Source organism: Rhincodon typus, chromosome 27 (genome assembly GCF_021869965.1).
Source record: "Rhincodon typus isolate 14 chromosome 27, sRhiTyp1.1, whole genome shotgun sequence".
In the NCBI taxonomy this organism is placed as follows: Eukaryota; Metazoa; Chordata; class Chondrichthyes; order Orectolobiformes; family Rhincodontidae; genus Rhincodon; species Rhincodon typus.
Genome location: NC_063358.1, coordinates 10,229,363 through 10,241,374, shown reverse-complemented (window position 1 = coordinate 10,241,374; position 12,012 = coordinate 10,229,363). Strand labels below are relative to the sequence as shown.

Sequence of the window (12,012 nt, the reverse complement as noted above, 5' to 3'; positions counted from 1 at the left end):
TGAGAAGGTTCCAGACCCGAAACATCAGCTTTCCTGCTCCTCTGATGCTGCTTGGCCTGCTGTGTTCTTCCAGCTCTACACCTTGTTATCTCAGATTCCAGCATCGGCAGTTGCTACTATCTCTGAGTTGTTCATTTAGAAGCCTCTCATGCTGGAACCCGTCTGGCTGTGTTTGATATTTACAACAGCTCTGATCTGATGGAAAGAGCTATTGTTCCCGCCTCCACACCCCTGAGGCTCTTTAATTTAATTGGAGCCCAACCTGCATATTTTAGATTGCTCTGGCTTGGAGTGAGGATTCTTCTTGGCTGAACTTTCAAAGTGCAGTCACCCCAGCCCAGGGCAGGACGACTGTGGCTGGGTCCCCGCTCTATTTTAACCACCTCAGAAATGAAATGGAGGCAGTGTTGGAAGTTAAAATCAAGCCCACTACTTCAGAAGTTGAGGCATGAAATCCCTGGGAACCTTATCAGCATTTGGCAAAGATTCCCCATCTTCAGATCCTTTTTTTTAACCTATAGGTTTGGTGTCCTCAGTCACGGCTTGTTCTGAATGTAACTTCTTCCCCACTCTCATCATTGGTGGCTTTAGATCTCAATGTCAACAAAATAAAATGAAATGATAAAGACAATTGCACAAACATTTTCAGATGAAATTTGTTTGAGGTGGTAACTGTTTTTTTTTGTTGTTGATGGGTTGCCAAAGCTGTCTTCAACCAGTTGAATGCATGGAGATGTGGGAGGCAGCAAAGCTGGAATATTGTTGAAGTTTTGTTGGGAAGAGGGTTGGGGGGAAGGATTAAATCAGACAGGAGGATGGCAGGACAGCACAGTGCCCCTTCCCACCTTCATCCTGATCGCATTTGTGGCAGGAAGGCTTATGGACCATCACCCTATCCTGTCACCAATTCAGGCCCCTTAAATTGTCAATAAGTGCCCCACCAGTATTAACCCTCACTCTCCACAATGTGGCCAATTTTAAATGCCCTCAAAAATGGTTGAGCAAGCCACTCAGTTTTATTTATTACCATATGGACTGTAGTTCCGTAAGAAGACAGCTCACAACCGCCTTCTCAAGGGTAATTAGGAATGGGTAATAAGTTCTGATTTACATAGTCACTTACAACTGAGTGGCCTATTGCCTGTTGTCGGACTCTGCAATGCCAACTTGGGCAGTCCAAAATCAGGTCTCATCCCCATTATAAATTCTTCAAGCATTGACTCCCATCAGCTGGATAGAACAAACGACCTGAAAATTTTCTTTAAAGTAGCTGAGAGTCCATGAGGCTGAGGCAGCTCACCCATAATGAGAGCCAATTTCAGGCCTTTCTGTTGGAGCACGCCAAATTTCAGACTCAAAAGTTAGATGTAAAGCAATTTCCCATTAGCTGATTCCGATCTGCTCCGAGTCTCCATTCCTGCTAGTCACCAATGAGTGAAAGATCATTCTTCTCCAAGGCAGAAGGCATTTCAATAAAGTTCAATCCCAGTTTTTCTCCAATATCCTCATTCCTGAATTGGTTCAGCCTGCTTCCCATCCAGCCATACCTGATGAAAAGTGGGTCTGCCAGCTTTTGGAAGGGAGTGTTGAAAATGCCTTCTTCAAAGCTTGCACTAGGTTTGTGAGGGGTTTCCAGTGTAATCTCCTCAGCAAGGTTACTGGGCAACAGTTACAGGGGAGCTTTCACTCCCTAACCTAGGTGGGGTGGAGTGGGGGTGGGGAGTGGTGGTGGTGCGGAGGTGGTGGTTGGTGATGGAGGGGAATGATTTTACCCTTTACGTGCCACTTCAACATATAATCATTTCCACAAAAAGCATGGCATTTCTGGGATTACCCAACACCTTTACTGAATGACAAATCCAAGCTCCCCTATGTCGGACCTATTTGGCCCCATTTACCTTGATGGTTGGTCCCAGATAAACGTAACAAGCAATTTGCTGATCAACTTGTTGTCTCGGCGTATTAAGCTCTGAACCTCGTAAGTACTCAGCGTAAAGTGGTGAAAGAATGTAAGAGTCGGATTGACACTCACACTTCCCATCCCCATCTCAAAAGATATCCCAAATTCGGATTGATCCGACTGTGTTCATTCCTAATTTCTGGTTAAATAGTTTCTGGCTGGTGGCCAACACTCAAACCCAACTGCTTTGACTCCAGTTAGGCCACCCCCCCTCTCCCAGACTGAAATTGGTTTGCCCCCATCCTCGCTCTCTGATCCAGCAGTGAGTCCTCAGTACAAGGTCATGCGTAGTCATTGTCTCAATCTATTTTCTTTTGATTCATCTGTAGATGGAGGTATCACTGGCTGGGTCAGCATTTGTTGCCTATGCTGATTGCCCTTGAGTAGCTGGTGGTGAGCTGCCTTTCTGACTGCATTCCATGTGCTGGGTATCCACAGCACTTATAGGAAGGGAGTGCCACAGTTTTAACCCATTGACACTGAAAGAACAACAACATAGATCCGAGTCAGCAGAGTCTATGGATTGTGGGGGGTGGTGTTGGGTATTGAGGGTTGGAGGGGGAAGCAGTAAGTGGTAGTATTCCCATATCTGCCTAGGTGGTAGAAGTTGTGGATTTGGACAGTTAATTTATTGAGGGCCAGTGCTGTTGTATGAAGGAAAAATGGACTCATACAGGAAACAGTCCCTTCAGTCCAACTTGTCAACGTCAACCAGGTTTCCTAAATTGAACTAACCCCATTTGCCTGTATTTGGCCCATATCCCTTTAAACCTTTCCTGTTCATGTACTTATCTAAATGTGTTTTAAATGTTATAACTGTACCTGCATCCATCACTTCCTCAGGCAGTTCATTCCCAATACAAACCACATTCTGTGTGAAAAAGTTGCCTCTCAGGTCCCTTTTAAATCTTTCCCCTTAAGACCTTTGCTATGCATCTTACGTAAGCCCCTCATTATTTTATAAACCTTTATAAGGTCACCCTTCAACCTCCTTTGCTGGAGGTTAAAAAGTCCCAGCGTATCCAGCCTTATAACTCAACCCCTCCAGTCCTGGTAACATTCTTGTAAATCTTTTCTGCATCCTTTCAATTTAATAACACCCTTCCAATAGCAGGGCAATCAGAATTGTACACAGTACTCCAAATGTGGCTTTACCAATGTCTTGTACAGCTGTGACTTATGATATCCCAACTCCAATATGCAATACTCTGACCAATGAAGGCAAGCGTGCCAAATGCCTTCTTCACCACCCTGTGTACCTGAAACTCACTTTCAAGGAACTATGTACTTGAACCTATATTAATAACAGAAAAGAAAAATAGTAAAAGCAAACTCAAAGACAAGAATATTTATGAAGTGTCTCTGCCTGGCAGGTCCTGACATTCTCTATGGATGCAGCAAAATTGGCATTGGGCACCAGTAAGTGACAATTTGGAGTCATGACAAACGGTGGATTTATGGGAACTGCATTTTGTCCCAGGTCAACAATATGAGGGTTATGGCTTTTCAAATGGTATAAATTACAGAGCTGAGAGCTCTGGCCTTGGCCAGGAGAATGAACTGTTTAATGTTTAAATAATTTAAGTACCAGCCATGATATAGTTGCATTTTCAGCAATAAATGATTAGATCGTCATCGTTCACATTGACTTGGAAATTCATTGAAGAATAATAAGGACAGGTTTCTCTCCCAATGTCACAGGGGACTGGTTCTCTTGGGCTTGAATGTGAATTTTGGTAAGAAGTGTGGCAGTAATCTATTTGTTTTCTCAGATTCAAATCTGATTTTCCTTCTAGAAAGATATTCGGTGAGTAATAGTCTGGGTGTGTCTGAGGAGATCGCCTTGTATTAGAAAGGGGTGGCGCTGATTTTCGCGGGAAAGACTGATTAACAAAGCAAAGAATCACATACAGAGCCATAAAACACAGCTGCCTAGGTCTGCAATTCATTACCGCTAGACTCAGCAGCTCAAAAGAAGTAGGTAATCAGTTTACTGAGCACAAAGTGATCAATGAGACAGCAAAGGAACAAAGCTCAGCAAGGCATTGGAACTTCAGGTATGATATCTTAAAAAATGTACTGACTGTTTCAGGGCTCACCAGAGCAGCAGGAGGCCTAGGAATGATCAGATTCTGCACTTTAAGATAGAAAGTGATTTTAAAGTATTAGCTACAAATTCCTGCTGGTTAGTGTTCAGTGGCTGCTGCAAGGAACAGTGAATGAACAGCGGGCAAGGCAACGCAAAATTGCTCCTGAGTTTAAAGATGTTCTTTGAAATTTACTTTCACTGGGGCTGAAAGCAAGCAAGTGCTTTTTCACTGTGGCCCCAGCACTCAGCATCAAAACCCTTTCTAGTGTTATCCCTCTGGCGAACAACTTTATGGTTGAGACTAACACACAGCAATTGGTATAATGATCCACATAGCCTCATTTTACAATGCTTTTCAAAAATAGGATGCATTTCAACAAAATGTGCCCCTATCTTTGCTTAACTTTTGTCTTTCTTTCTTTGCTTCTGTTGGATTTAAGCAGTCAGGTGAAGTGGGCTACTGCAAAATATATACTAAACCAGAAAATTTTACAAATGACACAGACTGGGCGTCATCACATCTATTTATTATTGGTCATTTGTGTGTTTTTCTCTCCAATTAACAGCATAAATCCAGTTCAGTGTCAAATCTAGTGCTGTTTCCTCAGAAGCATTGAAAGATGCTTGTTGGGTGATTCAGTAAACAGGAAAACAAACCTTTTGGATCGTTAGCCCAGTTTAATGGGATAATAATTATCCCTGAGCTAACTGGAAGGTGGCTAAGTGAAATAGGTTTCTAACCAATTCCCCACTGGTGAGAAAGTGCCCACCAAGTGAGCACAAGCTGTCAAACTGTCCAGCGGACTCAGAGCTACAAGGATGGCCCCTCCAGGAAGTTGGAAACATCCCACAGACGTTGTTGAGGAATTGGGTTGAGGTACAATGTTGCAGTGGAGTGAAAAGATTTCGAATGTACATCACACTGCTCAATTAAGCTGCAAAAGAAAGAGATGGATATTTGAAAACTTCTGAAGAGAGAGACATGTCGCTGAAGTATTACTCGTGCATTTATTGGGACACATGCAAGAAAGCTAAATTTGAAACCATCGCAACAGTTTATACTGCAAGACAAATGGGTGCTGGTTGGTTGGCACTTCAGCTATGATTGGATCCCCCATTTCCCATTGTTTTCGCCATAGAAATGTCTCAGCCAATCACAAATAATTGCTGGGATCATTTGAAATTTGGCATTCTTGTGTTTGTCCTGATGAATGCAAGGCAATGTGTCTCTCTGTTCAGCAAGACTCAAATTGGATATTTGACATTCTGAAACGCATCAGTTGTTCTCAGTACCCCAAAGCCACAAAGAAAAAGAATGGGCCAGATTTACTGCTGTCAAATGCTATTCAATAATTTATAATGCTATTTATGTGGATTGACACCAGGAGGGAAATGGTTGAGGTTCAGTTGCGATGCCCTCTGTGCCAGGTCACACAGGAATTGGGGCATTGTAAGCAAGATACTGGAGGGCTGCGTCAGCCATGGTACAGTTAGTAATACCTTTACTTCTGAGTCAGAAGGTTACAAATTCAACTCCTGAGATTTAAGTGCAGAAACTTTGACTGACTCTTGAGCGTTGCACTGTCAGAGGTACTGTCTTTCAGTTGAAACTCTGCCCCATTAGGTCCAATTAAAGGAACCCGTAAACCATGAATTTTTGAGAAAGCACAGAGGAAATTTCCCCAAAGTATTGGCCAAGATCTATCCCTCAACCAAAAACACTGAAACACATTATGTGGCCGTGATCCCATTTGCTATTTATTATGGCAGCTTGCTGTGCGCAAATTGGTTTCCTACGTCACAGCAGTGGTTACACTTCAGAGATGACATCAGTGGTTGTAAGGCATGATGGGATAGCCTAAGGTTGTGAAAGGTGCTATGTAAATGCAAGTTTGTTCTTCTTTCATTATTCTATACCGTACCAAGAGCCCAGAGAGCAGGAGGGGGACAGTATTGGTTCATTGTGGTCTCATCTTTTGAACTAACAGTGACACAATCGCTGAAAATTTGCTTCCAACCAGTTGGTGTAACTTTGGCAGATATTGCGTTTACTGATGTATCTGGGATTTCTGTTGGATTTTCAGTATCCGATCAGGAAAATCCCAGAGGCTGTTCACAATCACCAGCTATTCTCAAAGGGTGTCTAATGACTCTGTGCACGAGGATATGCCTGACTGAGATAATTACAGTGAGCACTTGTTAATTAAAACCCTGAAAACCATCTTGGCAAGATCTCTCAAGCTTCTTCTTTCTTTTCCTAACAGGTTAAAATGCTTTTGAATCTGAAAAGAGCGCTTCAGATGCAAAGGAAAAGGGGATTTTCATCGAACTGAAAATTTGCGTTTCAGGATATTTTGGGATTGAAAGAAGAAGGTTTGGCCACAGGAAGGGGCAGTGCATAAATGCTCAAAAGAAGGAGGAAGAGTCCAAACAAGAAAAATAAATCCTTCCCCCTCCCAACCCCCTCCCCCATCCCTTGATCTTGGATTTCAGCAAGGGAGTGGCGATGACCGACACTATGAGCCTCAAAGAGACTTCAAACCGGCATTTGCGGCTAAAGCTGACCAGCTTGGGCCGCCGTGTGGATGAGCTGGAGGAGGCTACAAGAAATCTGCATCGAACAGAGGATGAGTTAATGGATCTGCAGGACAAAGTGATCCAAGCCGAAGGCAGCAGCTGTAGCCTCCTGACTGAGGTGGACAACCTACGCAAGAGGGTACTCACCATCGAGGGGAAGGACGAGGAGGTCAGGAAGGCCGAAGACATGTGCAGGACCTTGAAAGAAAAACTGGAGGCTGAAGTCAAGCTGAGCCAAGAGCTCAAGGCCGAGATTGAGAAGCTGCAGGACAGAATGGGGGAGCTGGAGAAATTGGAAGAAGCCTTTAACAAGAGTAAATCGGACTGCACTCAACTGTGCCTGAGCTTGAACGAAGAGAAAAACCTCACCAGGAAACTGATCACTGAACTGGAGGTCCTCCGAGCCAGAGTGAAGGACCTGGAGTCCACAGAGGGTCGGCTCGATAAGTCGGAGAAAAGTATCATCGAAGAGCTGGAGAAATTAAAATCTCTAACCGTCGTTTTAGCGGAGGAGAGGAAGACCATGAATGAAACACTGAAGCAAAAGGAACAAGTTATCCAGGACCTTACAAAGAAACTAGAACAAAATAACAAGATAAATGAGACAGATCAAAGTTGGAACTCCTCAAATCTCAGGACAAATGTCAATGAGAAGACATATAACTATTCAGGGGACAGAGGTGATCTCAGGATTGAGGACGACTTGTCCTCAGGCCTGTCTCCCAAAGGCAGTCTGGCAAAGAAAAGTTTAGACTCTCTAAATACAACACACAATGTTGGACTCAGAAACAAAGGAGACCACAAACGTCAGGAAGACAACAAAATTAAGGATCTCACTCAGGAAATCGAAAGGCTGAAGAAACGTCTGAAACTGCTGGAGATGGTAGAGGAAGACCTGAAGAAAACAGAAGCCAAACACAATGAGTTGCAAGAGAGGTTTCTGAATGAGCAAAGCAAAACCAAAATGCTAGCCGATCAGATCGAGGAGATGAAATTGCAAATGACGAGGAGCAAGGCCGTGGAAAATGGCGAGACCGCGCACCAGGAGATTCGTTACAGGTCTCGACAGGACAAAACAAAATGCAAAAGTGTAGCTGCAGCAGAGCCGCAGATCCTGAAAGAGAAGACGCACGAGGTGTCGCATCAGCCGCGGTCACAGAGGGAGAAGGTGAGAAACAGAGACTTGTTGCTGGATGATGACAACACTGGGAAAAGTTACAGACGCCCCCTCAGTCCCAGCGCGAGGCGAAGATTTCAACGGCCCTCTTCAAACCCGAGAACGGCTTCCAATGAAAAGAAGTCCGAGGATAAATCTTTAACGCACAGCTACATCTCTGCACAGAAAGATCAGGACCTGCAGCCAGAGAAGCTTAAGAAAACGAGGGAGCCCCCATCGGTGCTCAGTCGCTATCCTCCAGCAGCGAATGAATCCAGTGTGAAGAGACCCTGGAACACTCAAAGTAAACAGAGTGAAAATGGACCAAAGAGCAAAGTAGATACAGCGTCCAGGGACTACAGTGACTTGGAACAATCGTCTGTACTGCCTGAAAGACAGAGAAAAGCTGTCAGCTATTTACACAATTCTGAAAATGAGAATTTAGCAGTTCAAGATGAGGTGAATGATTCTGGTGAGGACTCATCATCCACGAGTACTACTGCTAGCCTTTTGAATGGAATGTTTCCCTCTTACAGGAATCACACAGCTTCACCAACGCCCAGTGGTGAGTTGAAGGATACCGACCTGCTCGGGGGTGAAGCGCCAACGAGCACCAATAGTGAGCCGACTGCTGTAAAGACTGCTGAAAAGTTGCCAATACACGAGGAGCCGGAAACCACGACGGAAGTCATGCCCGTGACAACGAGACCACGCAGGTCAAGGTACTTCCATTTGGCAAAGTCCCAGGACATGGACAACATAGACGTGAGGTGTAACATGGACAGACAGCCTCTCCACTATAAACCCACTGAAACCATCGCCTCTGAAGATGTGGCTGCGAATCAAAAGCCAGGCCTGGAGCTGAAGAGGATTTGTAGCCCGAGAGAGGGCCTAAGGTCTAAAGCAATTATTAAACCTGCTATAATTGCCATTGACAAAAAGGAAATAATGACAACTGGGGCGGAGCCAGTCGACGAAGAGCATGGGCTCTCACCCAAAACTGTGCCAAATAAAGTGACCAGTAGCATCACTATACCTCCATCGAGTTTGTCCTCTCAAAGGATCAATAGTACTGTGATACCAAAGGAAAAGCACACTTCCACAAGCAATATTACAATCAGTTCAAGTGAGACAACTTTACAAAGGAGCAATATTAGTATTCCCTATGAAATATCAATCCGTAGGAGTGATATTACAATGAAGCCATCGGAATCAGACAGCTCTGATGAAGATGAGACTGAATCAGGGGCTGAGGTGTTGGTGAGCAGCAGTATTACAATCAAATCTCCCAGGTATGAAGAAGGCGACTGTGGTGTAACTTCTTACGAAGCAAGGAGGAGGAGTTGTGTGGCTAACCAGGCAGAAACGGAGACAAAAAGTCTCCCAGTGGATCCACCGGAGAGGGCTTCATGGAGGAAGAGCCGGAGTGGGGTCCAGGTGGAATCCACTTGCTACGGCACCGATCTTGGCACGGATTTCTCCCGAGTGACTGTAAGGAAGGCGAGCCGTGCCCTCACTACCAGTGAGGTGGCTGAACCAAGTGGTAGCTCCAGAGGAGCCTTAACTGACGGGTACACAAAGAGGGTAAATAACTTTTCCAACTCTTCAGACTCAGTGGAATTTAAAAGTAGCCTCACGTCAGACACGGCTCCTCACCGGAGCTACTACGGCACTGCGGAAAATCTCCTCCGAAGGAAGCAGAATGCCACTGTCGCGTCCAAAGTAGCAGATTGGAATAACACCTGTTCACTGGTGAGTCCCAGTTACAAAGCGTACCCCAAGCCACTCCTTTCAAATGGGTCCTACGTCAATGAATTTAGACAGATTAGAGGTAATCTCACTGAACATAGAGAATTCCTAAGAGATTTGAGAATGGCCATATTGAGAGAAGATGTTACCCCCTTTTTGAGGGATTAAAATGGCAAAGAGGCTGGAGGACATAGTCTCAGAATTGACAGGGTGGGTGGGGAGGGGCCTGAGCTGTTTAGGGCTGATCCAAAGAGCAATTTCTTCACTCAAAGACCCGCTAATGTTTTGAAGCCTCTGCCCAAACAACTACAGATGCTCAGTCACTGAGTAGTCACTGAGAGCTCAGTTGATGATCAGGTAATTTGTATCACTTGCAAGGCTCAGACCAGGTTGTGGGATGAGAACTGGAGGCTGGTTTATCTAATCAGTGCAGACACAATGGGTTGAATGGCCTCCTTCTGTCCTGTAATTTTTCTCTGCGGTTCTAATCAAGGGATTGGAGTGGTGCGTCAGCTTTCAAATTTGTGCTTGACCCCTGGAGGGTGACTTGAATCCAGAACTTAGGGATTTGGGGACATGCATGTTACCAGCTGAGCCAAGGCTTACACCAGCAAATACTGGCCAAATAATTCAAAGGCCTGGAAGATGGGAAAAGCAAGGAGATAGGAGTTCTGATCCTAGTATGGCAATTCGTGAATTTAAATTTGGTCTGAAAGATCTGGAGGTAGAAAAGGTGGCCTCTGTATAAGTTACTATGAAGCACATTGGATTATCGATTAAAAATTCAACAGATTGTTTAGGAAGTAAACCTGCCCTCCTTACCCAGCCTATGTGTGACTGCAGTACCTCTATCACCATATCAATTAGGATGGTACAGGGTCAACATGGGAAAGATGTTCCCATTGACCAGGGAGTCCAGAACCAGGGGCCTATTAACACAGGGTCAGTTATTTAGGACTGAGATGAAGAGAAATATCTTTACCCAGAGAGTGGCGAGTCTGTAGAATTCTCTACCATGCAAATCAATTGCAGACAAAACATTGAATGGTTTCAAGAAGAGATGGATATATTCCAAGGGCTAAGGGCATCAAAGGGAGAAAGTGGGAACGGGGCACTGAGTTGGATGATCAGCCATGATCATATTGAATGGCGGAACAGGCTTAAAGGGCTGAATGGCCTCCTCTCTGCTGCAAATTTCTGTTTTAATCCATTGTGACCAGCACTTAACTGAAACGGTGTAGCAAGCTCCTTAGCTCAAGAACCACCTCCGTGTTAGAGTCACAGACACATACAGCACAGAAAAGGGCCCTTTGGCCCAACATGTCTGTGCCGACCTAAAACAACCACCTAAATATTCTAAGAGACAAAAAGACTGCAGATGCTGGAATCCAAAGTAGACAAACAGGAGGCTGGAAGAACACAACAAACCAGGCAGCATCTGGAGGAAAGGAGCAGTCAATGTTTTGTGTATTACCTTTCTTCAGGACTGGATATGGAGTTAGGGGGAGCTGTAGACAAAATGAGATGGCGTGGGTTGTGGAATGTTGGTGATAGGTGGGCACCAGTAATAGGTACGGCCTGGTTGGTCAATGGGAGGGATGAATCCAGTTGGTAGCTGGAGGGGAGGCTCAGAAGGAGGAATGGAAGGGAGGAGCTGGGGCTGGAAAGGGAGCCGGGGGATGGGTGGGAAGGTCATTTTAAATGAGAGAACTCAATGTTGAGTCCTGTGGGCTGGGCCTAGGCGGAAGATAAGGTGTAGTTCCTCAAATTTGCGTTCTGAATCGCAGTGATATAGGTGGAGGCCGAGGACGGACATGTCAGAGGAGGGGAGTATGGAGGGTTGTGGGGGGTGGTGCTACTTGAAATGGGCGATGACAGGAAGTTTAGGCCAGCTGAGGATGCTCGGCGAAACAGTCACCTCGTCTTTGTTTGATCTCACCGATATAGAGAAGACCATCAGTGAGACCAAACGTAGACGAGGTGACTGTTTTGCCGATCATCTCCGCCTGGCCCATAACGACCAGCCCATCCTTCCGGTCACCAACCATTTCAACTCCCCGTCCTACTCCCGCTCTGACATGTCCGTCCTCACCCTCCTCCAGTGTCGCAACGACTCAGAGTGCAACTTTGAAGAACACCACCCTATCTTCTGCCTGTGCACCCTATAGCCCGGAGAAGTCAACATTGAGTTCTTCCATTTCAAATAACCTTCCGACCCATCCCTCAGCTCCCTTTCCAGCCCCACCTCCTCCCTTCCATTCCACCTTCTGACCCTCCCTTCCAGCCACCAACCGGATTCATCTCTCCCATCGACTAACCAGGTTGTACCTACTATCAGTGTCCACCGATCACCACTGTTCCACTACCCCCCTCTCCCCTACCTTTATCTGCAGCTCCCCCTACCCCCACATCCAGTCCTGAAGAAGGGTAATACCTGAAACATTGATTTCTCCTTTCCTCCAGATGCTGCCTGGCTTGCTG

At 45.4% G+C, this 12,012-nt stretch overlaps 1 protein-coding gene across 1 annotated transcript in view; it reads left to right on the top strand.

Moving 5' to 3' along the window:
• luzp1 (leucine zipper protein 1) overlaps positions 1-12,012 on the top strand; it is a 131,779-nt gene that overhangs the window by 96,601 nt on the left and 23,166 nt on the right. The window contains exon 2 of the mRNA XM_048612973.1: positions 6,314-9,534. Coding sequence (XP_048468930.1) covers positions 6,556-9,534 — 2,979 coding nt within the window. The 5' untranslated portion in view covers positions 6,314-6,555. The remainder of the gene's footprint in view (positions 1-6,313; positions 9,535-12,012) is intronic.